This window comes from Gossypium hirsutum, chromosome D03 (assembly GCF_007990345.1).
Source record: "Gossypium hirsutum isolate 1008001.06 chromosome D03, Gossypium_hirsutum_v2.1, whole genome shotgun sequence".
Taxonomy (NCBI): domain Eukaryota; kingdom Viridiplantae; phylum Streptophyta; class Magnoliopsida; order Malvales; family Malvaceae; genus Gossypium; species Gossypium hirsutum.
Genome location: NC_053439.1, coordinates 36345833 through 36361439, shown reverse-complemented (window position 1 = coordinate 36361439; position 15607 = coordinate 36345833). Strand labels below are relative to the sequence as shown.

Below are 15607 nucleotides of genomic sequence, written 5' to 3'. Positions count from 1 at the left end.
TCGTGTCTATTCCCATTCGAGCAAATATATGCAACATATTAGTAAAAATTTGACTAACAGTTTCCCCAGATCGTTGAAATCGCTCTGTTGCATTTGAATTTGATTCTCTATTTCCAAGAATGTACAATGATAATGATAACTTCTCCATCGCCGATACTTTCTCATTCTTTAAGCCATAATTTGTTTGCAAATCATGCAACAAGCTGTGAAATATATTTTTTGGCATCCTAAAACTATTCATGCAATGATCATCGTGCCCATTTAATACTTCGTCCACCCACATTTGACCTGTATAATTTGAATCCATACGCGGTGGCATAGTAAAATAAGTTTCATGGTGTACCAATACACTGCTTAACACATATTCTTCCTCTTCATGATAATTGTTGTGCTCAACTTAGGTAACAATTGTGGCTATTCTTCGTTGAGCTTCTTCACTTAATTCGGGGGTATCATAATTCATATCAAAACTATTATACATATTGTTAAATTCATCCATAACCTGAAAAAGTAATCAAATGAAAATAAATTAATATTTCGTGGCATTCTATACAACACAGAAACTTGATTAAAAGCATAGCATAAAAATACCAAACATAAAAAGTATCATACATTAGTTTTACATATAAAAAAGTAGTATAGTTATATTACAATAATAATTCTAAGGAGCTTATGGTGGAGGTGGTTGATGGTATGGTTGGAAGAGAAATGAGGATGTTGCTACCAAGGATGAAAATGATGCAATTGGATTTTGTTCAGCATACTCACGTCGAAGCCACCAAACCCTATCATCTGGATCTAAGTTCAAAAACACTTCTCGTTTCACCGGTATTTGGAACATTTTGGTGGCGAAATAGTACAGTTCATCTTTTTTTGGAATTTCATCTCCCAAAGCACGCAAAGCATCCATTGCATTTGAAATAGTATATTGAGAGTGAGAAAAAATAATTTCATTCACTGACTTCCTTGGACTAGCCATACTCTCACACAATTTCTCAATCTGAGTAGTTAATGTATTTCTTGATGATTTTCTACTTGAACTTGATTTTTTTTCCTTTACCATGTACAGCCTCAAGTGTTTGCTTTCTTCGATTAGGAATTTCATGAGAAGGGTTTGATGGTACCTCATCAGGAGGAATACCTTCATTCTCGTTACTATGTTCATCTGAATCACCAAATCCCTTATTAGGTGCATCATCTCTCATAGGAACCCTACTAGGAAGAACACCAGACGAAGGTGCCCAAGCATTCTCTCCAGTGGCTACAATGCCAGCAAACATTTGCCATATTAACTCATTCAATCGTGGTTCAATTCATTTCTTCTTAAATCCTTTAAAATCAGGATTTTGCTACATAACATGTTAAATGTTATACTAAGATTTTTATAATTGTAAATTATTAATTTCAATAAAATTTATGCATTAAAATAATGATAAAGTTAACACTAACCTGTATTTTTGCAGCCCACCATTCTTCGGTAGCATCGACTGTCTTTTTAGATGGACACCATCCAATTCCTGTAGATTCCTTAAGCAACTCCCTTCATAACCTCGATTCCTTTTTTAATGTATCCCACTTATTTTTCAATTGAGGTTTTCTATAATTTTTTTGTGTTTTTGCTTGAAAAAGAGCAATGACATTTTCCTATCCTTTTGAGTTTAGATGAGTTGTTGGTCTATTACCAGCATTGACTTCATTCACGCAAAGCTCACAAAATATCAACGTCAGCTCATCATCCCAAACAGCTTTTGTTGCTAAGGTACTATCTCCCTCCACAAAATTTCGTGTCTTTACCATCTATTATTATTTTGATTTTAAATGTCAACCGACATAAAACCATAAATATATAATTAGATATAATAATATAATTTCATAAAAAATAAGAATAATACATCACGAATGGATGAAAGGCATAAGATGAACACTAAAGAAAAAATTCTCAAAGATCTATGGTAAACAATAACGATGATATAGAAAGGATAATTTTTTATTTTTTACTTTTTTGGTTGTGTTTATTTTTTATTTTTTGCTTAAAAATAGAGTCTTTGATTCAACTGGTTCAAGTTCTCTGCACATTTGGGGTTGTTCTATATCTTCACAAGAAAGGTAATTCCCTAATTTGTTTCACAAATCCCATAATTTTTTATTATCATGATTTAAGTTCAAAATTAGTATCTTTCAAGAAAAATATTGCATCTTCATGCTTCAAATGATTCGAATAAACCGAATATAAACTATATTTTTTATTTTTAAAATACACTACATATATATTTTTTTATTTTTAAAATACACTACATATATTTTTTATTTTTAAAATACACTACATATAATTTTTTTATTTTTAAAATACACTACATATAATTTTTTTATTTTTAAAATACACTACATATATTTTTTTATTTTTAAAATACACTACATATATTTTTTTATTTTTAAAATACGCTACATATATTTTTTTATTTTTAAAATACGCTACATATAATTTTTATTTTATAAATACACTACATATATTTTTTTATTTTTAAAATACACTACATATATTTTTTTATTTTTAAAATACACTACATATATATTTTTTTATTTTTAAAATACACTACATATATATTTTTATTTTTAAAATACACTACATATATTTTTTATTTTTAAAATACACTACATATTTTTTTTTATTTTTAAAATACACTAATACAGTGCAATTTCCCCATTCCCATTTCCCCTCTTCCAACGATCAAAGTCCCAAACCTCGTGCCCTCCTCCCATTTCCCATTCCTATTTCCCCTCTTCCACCGATCAAAGTCCCAATCCACCTCCACCGATCAAAGTCCTGATCAGAGGTTAGAGGCAAAACGGTTACCTACAATATTCTAACAGGCAAAAGATTGTAAACAACAAAACCACGGCGGATATTGCCGGAAATGTTCTTTTGGTAACAATTGAAGGTCAAGATGCGCGGCTTGTTTCCATTGATGTTTTGCATCTGGTAAGGAAGATCTTTGGTCTTTCTTGCTTTCTTTTTTGGGTTAAGAATTTCTAAGTTTGATCTGAGTTTATGTAATTACTAGGATTTGTGTGGCTTTGTCATGCTCTATAGAAAGAAAAAGCTTTCTGTTGTTTTGACATGAATATGAATGAATTAGCAGGATCATGTCAAGGGAATTATCTCCAATGGCAGCTTAGTGCATCCGGAGAAAGAGCACATGTGTGTTTGTCTCCTTTCTCCTTTCCTTAACACTACCTCTCTTCCCTACTCTTCCTTACTTACCTCCAATTCCTACCTTTTAGTGTTGGGCATGGGTACTCCTGATTCCTGATTTAATAGCCATTCATTAATGTTATTAGCATTATTTTTTGTTTGCTGATGCCTGTTATTCAAGATTGAATGAGTGGCTAATCAATAATAGCCTGTGAAGATGAAAAACCCCTTTGTTCCTTCTGTGCTCATGCAGTTGTACTTATCTCTTTCCATTTTGGAATTAAACACTATTTGTAGTTGTTAATGTAGTTGTGAAATCATGTAGCAATGGTTTAAGGGACTAATTGTTACAATCTAAATGTTTTTCTCTAAGATCTAGACAACTATACCTGCTTTTCGGAAGTAAGCTAGTAATTTTCATTGATACTATTCTACTAGAGAACAGTACTTATTTTTCTTTGGGAACAATGTAATCTACAAAGTATAATCTTCATAGTTCTTGCATTTGTAGTTTACTTTGCTTCAATTTACTTGAAGCAGCTAAAGCTTTATGTTTTACCCTTAAAAGAATAGTGATTGTATCTGATTTTTACTGCATAGTTATTTATCACATAATATTTGATAAAATTGAAATTTGAGCAGCCTGAAGTGTAGCTTTTGTTTTTTTTTTTTTAAGATTTGAGGATTCTTAGCACATATAGGTCAATTTTTTTCATCATTTTTCTTTTTATGCTTTGCTTCATTCTAGTACTTCGACAAAATCATAGATTTTACATGTTCTATAATTTTTGTTAACATCATTAGAAAATCTAAAATGATGCAATTGTTAAGGTGTATTCTGTTAATATGTTCTATTATTTCTGTCTCGATGCTTAAGACCTGGTATGTTGAAGTTATCTCCATTCCTTATTTTCTGGCAGATTTGTTTGTGGAAATTATAGGTTGTAATGACTTTTTGGAGTCCTTTTACTTGATTTATTTTCCATTCATCTTTCTAAAGGAGTTAATAATGCAGATATTTTCAGCTTTTGGATTTGTGCGTAAGATTACTACCTTTGAGAAGACAGCTAGATTTCAGGTCAATGAATTAAATCTCCTTCTTCCTAGATTGATTGGTTTGCAATTTTTATCATTTATAGCTTGTTTGTAGTTTTTGATCTGTTTAATTACTTGACTTGTGTTCTTTGTTTATATATAGTCAGGGATATATATATTAAATGGGGACTGATGCTATTGAAGCAGGGGAGACTCCATTTGACTCCTATCTTAATTCCTTTGAGGTACTATTTTCGAGTTCCTTTCACTTTTTTTCTGTTCTAACTTTGAATCTACTATATAATTTGATCGTTATCGGGAATAATTACATGCATTTGTTTGTGTTTTTTTTTGCTTAAGCAAGTGTTAAAAGCATTGGAAATTCGGTTTGTACCCTAGAAGCTTTAAGTTAAAATGTTTTTGAGTTTAGATGTTTAGGTAATTTCATTGTGTATGACTTAAAATTATAGTTAGTAATAATATTACTAAATAGTGTGTAAAGCATGCTAAATGATAGGTCCAAAGATCAAAAGATAAAATGTTGTTGCCTATGGGATAAGGTCAGTATATCATTTAGAACCAGACAACAATAATAACAGTGAGTGACAGCAAACCATCTCACCCTGAAGGAAGAACAACACTTTTTAATCAACCATCCAATGTTGCAAACAATCTGCACAAAGCCATTGCCTCCAATTAGGTAAAAACATCCATCCTTTTACTTTTAAGAAAGAATTTAACTTCGAGGAAAAACTGTTTTAAAGAATAAATATACCTTGCATCACTATACAGATTACTATCTGAGAGTGCAGTAATTAATGTAGACTTCCCCTGTTAATTGAGAAAAAGGGTAAATGTTGAGCATGAGAAAATAGAGGGAAAAAACACAAGATATCTCTAACTTGTTAGTCTGATTGAAGAAATAGAATATCCTAAGCTCCCACAACCAAGAACAAAGCAAAAAAGAGGGGAGAAACCAGCAAAAACAAGGGGCAAACCAGCAAGAACAAGGGGAGAAACTGCTGTTTTGTTCCCAAATCTGAAAATAAATAAGATTGGGAAAGAAATTAGTTTAACATCTAAGGATAAAATGGTAAAATAATAAATTAAAGTATGGGTATTTTTGTCTTCTAAAAATACCTACTGCCCTAGCTAGAGCTGACTGAAGCTTTTAGCACCAGTGGAGATAAGGCTGTCCAGTGCAGCAGAAACGTCTCACTGTGCTGGAAGCCAAGACATCCAAACAGTCAAGCAATTCACTGTGGTGCAGTGAGATTGAAAATCAAGCTAAAAAATTTCAATGCACTGTATTGTGTTTGAATCCAAAGGAAGCCTTAGCCTAAGAGGGTCCAAGTTGAAAAACAAGCATCATTGGCAAGAACAACCTTGGCCCTTGTTGGCCTCAATGCCCACTACTAGCCAACAGTCTTTCGCTATTTATTGAGTGAGCTTCATAACCCCACACGGGGCCAGGCAGAGCCCCTAAAGCAAAGGATTTTCATTTCAATGCTTGGCTATCACGCTCAAGCAACTACCTATTACCTGTTGCATGGCCATTGGCATTAGTTGGTCAGTTTGATGTTTAAGATCAAGGGCTGGAATTCAACAAAGGCCAATTCCGATGAATGTAACTACAACTAAGGGGATTCCTTGGCCATACGGGCTATTACAAGCTTCTGTACAAAGAGTTGCTGAAGAAAAACCAATTTGAAAGAACTTCAGAAGATTTTGTTTAAGCTTTTCTTTCGAATGAACATTTTATTTTCTAAGATCACATTTCCAACAGTGCACCACAGTTCTTTTAATATGCGGTGGCTGCTGCTTTTGAAGAAGACAAACAGGTTTATCTTCTAATCCCTACCTTATCATCTCGCATTGCAATGTATATGATTGATCATTTAATTCAAAAACTGTAGGGGCAGGCTACAGAGAGCTTACTTTTCAATTACTGCAGACAGTGTACATATCTATTTAGCTAATCATACTATATCACCAAGAGTTAAGACAATGACAGTATCCGCTAGATTTGTAGTACAAACAGAATCTGCTTAGTATTACAGTGCATCAATGAAATTATACCATCAATAATTTTAATCAAACCCACCCTTTTACCCTTCAGTGATTTTGACTGTTCCCAGGATGAAAAATTGTGACAAATGAAGTGCAGAAAAGAGAGATGATTGAAATCCCAGTTAGAGCTGTTTTTGAGTTGCTTCACCAGTCCAGTATGTTTTGACAGCAACAAGAATTTTCTCTGGATTGAAAGGTCCGCTTTCATGGTCCATTATCTGACTCTTCCATCTCATTCCATCCGTTATACTCTGGATCTTCACAAGCAGCTCCACTGTGTCCCTAAATATAACGGTCCCTTCCGGCCTCAGAATCCGATCCATCTCCAGCAAGATGTAAGTGATGTCACACCTTCAATGAAAAATATATAACATCAGTTCAACCACAATTACGAATTACGCGCTCATGATTGAGAATACCACCTCTCAAACATTACCTGTTCTGGTATAAAGTAAACAAGCCACTAGCATGGATGAGATCATATGTTCTTGGATATGTTGAGAATGCCTCACACCAGTCCTGGTAGGTACCAATTAAGCCTCGTTCATAAATAACTCCCAAAGTGTCATGATTTGAATTTATAGGAACCACATTCATGACCCAAACTGGATAATTTAACATAGCTGCTGCAAATCCCCCAAGGTAAGCATTCATGTCCATAATATTCCGATATCGTCCAGTGGGAAGTGGACTAATGATTCGTTTGTAATGTGCTACTCTTTCCTTCCAAAGTTTATTATCCTCTACGAATCTCTCAGCTGTGATGCCTGGTGTTGAGCCACTCCTAATTCTAGGAGGAACAGCGTATGCTCGCTCTGGCCATTTTTCTATTGCCCCACCAGCAACATCATCTGAGCTGCTTACTTCAGGAAGTGGAGTTACACAAGCTTCCAAATTCCGGTACCTTTTTAGCACAAATGACAAAAGGAAAATGAGACCACAGTGGACAATATGAATATCAGAGTATGTATCAAGGAGGAAACAAGAACATGAAGGACACCACTGAGAGTACCAAGCTGTGTCTGGATCATCTGACTCGCACATGTGCGGTGCTTTCAAAACCTTCTTACTTCTGAAGCACTCAACGTGGTTAATGGGTTTTTGCCAAACCGATAGATCATTCTTTTCAATCACTTTCTTCCAGCATAAGCTTTTGGCAACATCTTCAATAGCATCTTGCTCTTGTTTTAAGTCCTCCCGTGTCCTTTCCCAGCCTCTCCAGAACTTCTTCCAGTGAATAGGGGGACCGGAAAGAACCCAATAACCACCAGGCCGTAGAATCCGGTCCACTTCAGCGAGGTACAAACCATCTATACCGATTAAATAAAACCATTAGCTTATACACAACTTTTCAACCTATAGAGCAAAGAGATAGAGGGTAGTAAAACGGTCATTGCACCTTCCTAACAGAGTTAATCTCATTTTTTAAAAAAGACATGCAGATGCCTTACCATATTTTTGCCAAGGGATCAAGCAGCGAGAACAATGAGCCAAGTCAAAAGCCCTAGCGGGGTATGGAAGCCTCTGTGACCCCATAATTCCAATCATTGCTGGAACTCCACGTTCCAGCGCAAACTGGACCTGTGCTTCGTGCGTATCTCTTGGAGCAAAAGACATTGTCAAGATATTCCTATTCAAGAGGTAAGCACCAAAACTTGCAACCTAACACCAGAGTAAAGAAGAAAATAATTACTAGCAATTGAAGTACCAGTTAATATCATAGACTGAAAGTGGATATGGACTTCGTAATAGAACAGGAGTCGAAAGCAATTCATGATTGTAAAAGGTTTATAGCCCAAAATAGACAGCAACAAATTACAAAGCATGGGAAAAGATGCAAGTAAATTGAAAAGGATATTCGTTACTTACCCCACAGCCAGTATCAATTGCTGTTCTAATAGTTCCATCAGTAAGAGGAATGAGCCGGCCAATATCATCGATATATGCATCAGCTCCCCGAGGGAACATGGTACCTCCCCCAGGGAATCTAAAACGATTACCCTCTAATTGAATCCAATTCTGAATAGCCTTCTCAATGCTGAGTTCTCTGTGGGGGATATTGCTGTACCAGGCATAATCTCGGCTCTGAGGCCACTTGAAAGGGGTCTTATATTGTGGAGGAGCAGGTATAAGACAACGGAGAAGTTCTTCCTTCGCGGGACAATGCCGCTCTCTGTATTTCAACATGTTACGATCGAATTTCCTTCCTCTCACTTTATCTTGACAGGGAGTGTACTCACTGAATGACATATCACATGATGGGAACTGACTGACTGTTTTAGAACTGTTTAGCACAACTTGATGATGGCTTGCAAAGTCCAAGTTGGTTGATGATGGATGACCAACTACAGCATTGCCATTGTCGGATGTAGTAACATGACTATCACAGCCACCTCTATTGTATGCACTAAATTGAGTAGTGTTGGGGTTAGAAGAACGCTGCCAAGCTCCCAACACATAAAACAATATGCAGAGGAAACTAACCCCTAGAATCCAAGTAAGGGGGTTCCTCTTCGCTTCGAGTCGATGATGATGCTTTGGTGATCCACTGTACTCTTTGGCCATCAGGATCAAAGGCGATTATCTCATCACAAGCTTATATACAACAAAGCAAATGTGAAGAGGAAAACATTAGAATTGAAACATTGCAGCAGAACTGAAAGCTAATCTTAACTTCTCTTGCACATAAAAGTTGAAAGACAACACAAGTAATTGCAAGGTGGGATTCTAAGAATGCATTGCAATATTCAATTATTTCTATATAAGAGAAAACAAGAACGTCAATTTGACAGAAAATATGGGCACATTTTGTCCAAAGAAATAAGGAAACAAGTGATTCATTCATAAGTAAACTACAGATATAATGGCAGCATTCTTGCAGGTAAAAGCAAAGATTCATAAACTAGATTGAATAGAACATAGTTAAGTAAAGATTCTAAAGCCAAGCTAATTAACAGGAATTTGGAGAAGAAACGGAAGAAACAAAGGAAAGAATAAGACTGAAGCTTCTTAAGAGAATACCAAGCCCCAATATTTTCATTTGTACCAAAAATAGAAGAACTTGAAAAAGAAATAAAGTTAAAAGCAAGCATCTCAAAGCCCTTAGAAAATGGTTAATCAGAACATATCTAATAGCCCCAAGTGCCCAACAAAACACAACATCAAACCCAAAGCAAGAAAAAAGAACAAAGGAAAAAAGAAAATCAAGGAGAAAAGGAGTCTTTTTAGAAACCAGCAAACTTGTTAAAAGAAAGAGAACTTAGCAGAACCTTGAATCTGTGGTTATCTCTTTCATTTTTCACACCTTTGGACTATTTTCAGCATGAACCACACATGGCAGCAGCAAAAAACTGTTTTGTTCCTTTTATTTTGAGGAAAAAAAAATGAAAACTTTCGTACCTAAAAAAGAAAAAGAAAAAAAAAGAAAGGACCTGAAGAAGGTAAACTTGTTCTTCCCTGAGACTTTCAGCAACTCAAAAATCCAAATATGTTGGTACCTGTAAAAGAAAGGGGTGCAGTGCACTGAACTTTGTTTAAATGGGGCTATACATATAAATACATAAATAAATATGAAAAAAAAAGGGGAAAGGAAAAAAAAAGTAACAAAAAGAAGACCAATGAAGTAGCTAAGAAAAAGCAGTCCACATTGGTGCATCAGAAAGAAGAATATAATAATAAGTTACCAACAAAAAGAAGATATAAAACCTCCCTCACTTACAGGACTTAGAATTCCATTGTTTTTTCTTTGGAAATAAAAAGAATATTACTGAAAAATAAGAAGTAGAAGACTGGATAACATGTCTTAATGTACTTCCCTAAACCTTGTGGTGGATGAGTTTTCTTTGTTCATAAAAAAAACAAAAAAAAGGACAGATATTTTAAACCAAAAATGAAGTTAAAGACAGAAAGGAAGAGAGAGATGAGAGATCTAACTTTTAAAAGGACAAAAAAGGGAAGTAGAAGATTGTTGAGCTAGCAGCAGCTCTCATTTCCATTTCTTGACATCTGCAGTTCACTTGCCATATTCATCTGTTCACAAATTTCAACATAAAATAAGAAAAATGAAGAAACCCTTTTCTTTGATTTTGGAAAAAATATATAGTGAAGTGGGGTAAGGGATTTGTTTTTGTTCTTCAACTTTACAAGAAAAAAAAAGACCCCACCAAACATACACAAACTGTAATCAAGCATGGAACTTTTTTGCTGGACCCTTTTGACAAATATTAAAAGAAAACATGTTGATTGATGATTACACTCGTCTACGTAAAGAACTAAAGATGATTTCGTCCATATACATAAATAAAATCAGACCTTTTCACAAAGAATTTTGGATATTCCATATCATTCGTATGATGAACTAATAAAAATCAGAAAGACCCCTTTGATAATTTATCTTTTGATCATATATCTATAAAATTTTCACATATTATTGTTTGAAGTTTTTTTAAAATGTGTCATAATCGTGGAAAAGAACAAAGGAGGTTGGTAGGCAGGGCGTAGTGGGCAGGTTGAGCCCTGATTATTTTGTTAAGGGAGATGGGGGAGGGTCAGTAGATACCGTACGTTGTTGTTTAGGCTCCTATATATATAACACTAATAAGTATAGTAGTAATGATTTGGTTCTTGTAAAAGGCACAAACCCTTTGCCATTTAGCATAATGGCATTGAGATTGCTGCTTACCTTATTTCTCTTTTAATTTACAGTATGCTTTCGTGATTTTTGTCTCTCAATGCACACACTCCCATGTACACAGGGAAACAAAAGGTATCCAATGACTTGCTTTTGTCTTAAAATTGAGATCATCTAAATAACCCTAATCCTAATTCAAATAACAAAGCATTGTAACCTGTTTGATATGGCCTTTTATCTCCATTGGACCCCATCAGCAATTTACTGGACTCATTGTTCCCTTCCCCATTCCTAGCCAACTACAACTCATTGTTCATTATTAACCTTGGTCATTTCCAGCAACAGTTGCACACTGAATTCAGGGCCTTAGATTATTAGGCTCTGATGCATGGATCAGAAATAAATTGCTCTGATCAGAGTCAGAGACCATTTGACTATTGGGTGCAGTTTATTCAATAAATTTATGTAATCCCATGGCATGATTTGTGGGAAGGGTGTTTCCAAATTCCATTGAAGGAATCCAAAATTTACCCAATGGTTGATTATGGAAGTTATAAGAAATACAATTGGCCGCTATCTTGGAATTGAGTGAAATTGCATTTTGTGTTTTTTATTGAAAAATGATAAATTAATGAATTGAGTGAAATTTTATTTTGTGTTTTTATTGAAAAATAATAAATTAATCTTATAAGTTAGAAAAAAATTATTTTTTTAAGTTAAAAATGTTATCTATTTTTATACGTTAGCATAAAATATATGTGACATGTGACATGTAACTGTTTGGTTATTTCATCAATTACATTAGTTTTTAATTGTAGAAATGGATAAAAATTTTATTAAAAGAACTAGATTACTATTTAATTTAATATACCGTAGTTAATTTATCCAATTATTTTTTAGTAGAAAAGTAAATTTCAGTCCAACTTTTAGTATAAAATTTTTCATAATACTTTTACTTCAAGGCCCTTGAATTTTCTGAGAAATTTATCAGCTCTTCCTTTTGGTCGCCACCACTTTGAATTTCAGGCTGAGTATTTGATTCCCACGGTGATGAGTATAAAAGCATCTTAAACCATTCCTCCACAAAGTATGCTTTCCAAGAGAATAAGCCATTTAAGAATAAAATGGGCAGTATTTGATTTTGAACAAGTCATATTCTTCTCAGTTAAATTTGCATATATATATATACACACACATATGTTGGCCACCCATGATAGTTGGTCCTGACAGGATTTCATAAATAATAATAAAAAATGCTCCCCTGTACTCATCCATAACATTTGTAAATGTCAAAGAAATGTTGGGTAAGGCTTACTTTAATTAGAAAAATCTATTTCCAGAAACTAGAAGAGGGGGAAAAAATTAACGATAGACATGGCTTTTTCTCTGAAAATGAGCCTTTTCTAAATCGTCATGAAACTTCAGTTTCACTGGAATTATTGGCTATGCAAATCGCTTATTTCACTTAATTTAACACCATTATCATCCATCGACATGGAGGAAAAAGTAATGTCTATATGCCGACACTCCAGATATAAGGTGGGGTTAATTGCTAACATCGAGACTATCAAGAATGTAGCGTTGGATACAACTCCCATTAAAACTTTAGAAAAGTTACATCGAGTACTTTGTTAGTAATGAGTATTTTGTTAGTAATATGTTAATAAATTCCAACTATTTTTTTTCAAATAAAACACAAATTTTATTATTTTTATATTTTAACCATATTTTTTATAAAAAAATATTTTTAGTGATGTTTATTAATATTAAAAAAGTTAGTTTATTATCAACAAATAGTATGTAATTTAACTTATCTTTCTAAGGCCCCGTTCTCCTCTGCTTTTTAAATGGGCTTTTGCAACAAAAAGTGCTTTTCTCTTAAAAGCAAAGAAGAACGGCCATCGTTTCAAAATTTTTTCCACCATCTGAGAAGTGCTTTTTGGCTGATGGAGAAGTTAAAAATTTCTCCATTTCTTCAGCCAAAAGTCCGTTTGGCTGATAATTTCCCATTTTAACCTGCTTTCTCCCCCAAAAAAGTTTCTTTTCTCTAGTTCTTTAGAGGAGCTCTATACCCATTTTTTCACATTTTCACTTTCAAAATTTTGGCTTACTGCTTTCGATTAGAATTTTCAGGGAAAATTCTAGATTACTGCTTTGCTTTACTCTACTCGGTGGCTGTGGTTTGGGGATTGAGAATCGAGATAAAAGAAATGGAGAAGGGAAACAGGCAAGTAGTTGTTTCAGCATTGCAATTTGCTTGCACCGACGATGTGCCCACCAATCTCGCCACTGCCGAAAGGTTTCTTTTTTTTTACTCCTCCTATTACTTCCCATTTGATTAGATTTTCTGGGTCTTTCATTAATTTCGAATTGTATTATCTGATCAAACCTATATTCTGGATTTGCTTTGCTACTCTTCCACTTTCATCTGTTAAAAAGTCTCTTCATATTGGTTTTGTGGTTTCTTTTAGTTAATTCTTCCTTTAGCCTCTATTTGATTGAGATTTGGAACTGTGGTGTAAATTGTTTGTTTGATTCTTATATGAGAGTGAGCCTATTTACTATGTGGTGAAGAACCGATAAAAGAAAAACAAAGGATGACTGTTCATGGTTATAAATTGTTTTCAAAATTAATTTGGTTTCATTGGAACTGTTCAAGTTCGAACTTTTGGGCATTTTCTGCAGTTGTTCATTGGAGACACTAAGTACATTGAAGTTTGCACAGCGGGCTAAATTTATTAAGAACAATTTATGAGATCTTTGCTTAGCTACTTTTAATTCAATGCATGGCTTACTCGTCATTCATGTGATTTCCTGAAATCCTCTGTTTCATTTTCTGTTCCCAACGGGAACTGATGCTAGCCTTTGAGCCTGTTTAGACTACATAATCTATACTTGTATACTAATAATAAGAGTTTTGTGTTGTGGAACCCATTTAGTTAAAAAGGTAGAGTGATACCAAGTTTTTTCATGTATATATATTTAAAATACAACTTTTTGTTAAAAAAAATTTATTTCTTTTAACCTCTTAATCAGTTAGTCAAATTCTAGTTAATGTATATAGTTTTTAAATTTTGGATGTCATATTTATTGAAAGATTTGAACTAATGTATTGTAGGCAGTGGTAAATGAAGATGCATCTGGAGATGTTGTTGCTATGAGACTGCAAATTCAACAGCTGAAGGTATAATATTGTTAAACTTACGATCATATTTGAAAGTACCTTTAAAGTTATTGTAATACTGTAATAGTAGGCGGTTTGCTCAGTTTCTATTTATCAATATGAGTTTCACTATACTTCTCCGCTGAATCTCCTTTCTATTGAGCAAGCAGTAATTGTATTATGTTTTGCTTTATCTTAACTGAAAAATAAAGGTAGAAATAATAAATGTTAATTTACAAAATTTCAAGCAGCAAGCAGAATCTTCTGTTTTTGTGAGCTGAAGCCATGCCAAAGTTTAAATGATTCATTTTATTTATTTCATTTGCATGGTTCTCATATTCTTTCAGGTTTCTAGTTATCCTTATTATCCAAAATTCTGTTTTTCAGAAAGAAGTATCTCGTCTACGAGCTTTTGTTAATGGCAAAAGTGAAAATCTGGATAATGAGATAGGAACTTGCTGCTGCACAGCATGAGTTGCAGATCTTGCATGCTCAGATAGGAGCTGTAACATCTGAAAGAGAACAACAAATGAGGAGCCTTACGGATAAAATAGCTAAGATGGAAGCAGAACTGCAAGCAGCTGAGCCTGTTAAGGTAGAGTTGCAGCAGGCACACTCTGATGCTCAGAATTTGGTGCTCTCTTTATGTTATAAGCTGGACATTGTTATAATAGAATGTTCTTTCAATTTTAAAACTGTATGAGCAAAATGAAATGGACTAGGATACTGCAAATGAGTAATCACTTTGATAATAAGTATTATTTAATGAAATCTTCTACATATTCATTAATGTTTTTGTCATTGAGTTTAATTGGATTATAGGTTCAATTGTATTTATTGTTCTAGAGGCTACACTAGGTATCAACTTTCGCACGATGACTTGTTTAATTATTGGTTATATTCTTATTTCTTTTAATGCTTGCATGCTCTTGATTACCAATGCTTGCATGCTTTTTTTTACACATTGTCCAACTTAGAACGGGTGTGGATCTTTATCAGAAATGAAAAAGCATCAGTGCAAGAAAAGCATCAGTATTCACACTGTGAAGCACTTGACTGTAGCAAAACAGACACTAATGGTTTAGCACCCTTTCTCTTTCAATTTTTTTTCAAATGGTAAATAATTGTGTAGCAACAGTGCATTGTTACAGCTAGTTTTGCTTTATGGTGATGTTTTCATTATAGTGACCATGAAAGCAGTACCATGTGGAATATTTTATCACAGTAAAGATAAACTGCAGCCAGAGTTTTATCAAGTCTTTCCAAAGCAGAGAGGTTTTCACACTTACAGTTTCCAAAGCAGAGATGTTGAAAACATGGATCCGATCTTTCCTTAAAAAGAAATATTAGATTTGAGAACTTGGAACACAACACAATTATATGCTAAAAATATATAATATGACGATCACCATAAAAGAAAGGGGTAGTATATTTAAATGATTGGAATTGAAGAATTCATCCTAACAATCTTCTTTCCATGAAATATTCTTTTTTGCGTCCTTCATCAGACAGTCTC

General features: G+C 33.9%; 2 protein-coding genes across 19 annotated transcripts; one reads left to right on the top strand and one right to left on the bottom strand.

Moving 5' to 3' along the window:
• Window positions 1–2846: 2846 nt before the first annotated feature.
• Window positions 2847–14881, top strand: LOC107950118 (kinesin-like protein KIN-12G). Its single transcript, XM_041090043.1, has 7 exons — window positions 2847–2980; window positions 3138–3199; window positions 4209–4271; window positions 4396–4473; window positions 13062–13227; window positions 14047–14112; window positions 14479–14881. The coding sequence occupies exons 4-7, from the start codon at window positions 4421–4423 to the stop codon at window positions 14563–14565; spliced, it is 372 nt and encodes a 123-aa protein (XP_040945977.1). The 5' UTR covers window positions 2847–2980; window positions 3138–3199; window positions 4209–4271; window positions 4396–4420; the 3' UTR covers window positions 14566–14881.
• Window positions 6163–10704, bottom strand: LOC107950116 (probable methyltransferase PMT18). 18 transcript variants are annotated; one of them, XM_041090038.1, is made up of 9 exons: window positions 10471–10489; window positions 10232–10327; window positions 9730–9795; window positions 8783–8893; window positions 8168–8705; window positions 7750–7960; window positions 7311–7608; window positions 6735–7202; window positions 6163–6649 (listed from the first exon to the last, which is right to left on the bottom strand). In XM_041090038.1, exons 5-9 carry the CDS (start codon window positions 8546–8548, stop codon window positions 6421–6423), a joined length of 1587 nt encoding a protein of 528 aa, XP_040945972.1. In that variant the 5' UTR covers window positions 8549–8705; window positions 8783–8893; window positions 9730–9795; window positions 10232–10327; window positions 10471–10489; the 3' UTR covers window positions 6163–6420. The 18 variants fall into 18 exon arrangements, with proteins under 18 accessions (XP_040945972.1, XP_016740357.1, XP_040945976.1 ...); XM_016884868.2 differs by lacking the exon at window positions 10471–10489 and adding an exon at window positions 10610–10704 and having other exon boundaries at window positions 8168–8893; XM_041090042.1 differs by lacking the exon at window positions 10471–10489 and having other exon boundaries at window positions 9730–9820; window positions 10232–10405.
• Window positions 14882–15607: the final 726 nt, after the last annotated feature.

Excerpts from the sequence above, each read along its gene's own strand:
- LOC107950118 (XM_041090043.1), top strand. The coding sequence starts at position 4,421 with ATGCTATTGAAGCAGGGGAGACTCCATTTGACTCCTATCTTAATTCCT. Across the intron at positions 4,474-13,061 it reads CCTATCTTAATTCCTTTGAG|GGAAAATTCTAGATTACTGC; the intron begins GTACTATTTTCG and ends TAGAATTTTCAG. Across the intron at positions 13,228-14,046 it reads AATCTCGCCACTGCCGAAAG|GCAGTGGTAAATGAAGATGC; the intron begins GTTTCTTTTTTT and ends AATGTATTGTAG.
- LOC107950116 (XM_016884868.2), bottom strand. The coding sequence starts at position 8,863 with ATGGCCAAAGAGTACAGTGGATCACCAAAGCATCATCATCGACTCGAA. Across the intron at positions 7,203-7,310 it reads GATGATCCAGACACAGCTTG|GTACCGGAATTTGGAAGCTT; the intron begins GTACTCTCAGTG and ends TGTGCTAAAAAG. Across the intron at positions 6,650-6,734 it reads TTTACTTTATACCAGAACAG|GTGTGACATCACTTACATCT; the intron begins GTAATGTTTGAG and ends TTTTCATTGAAG.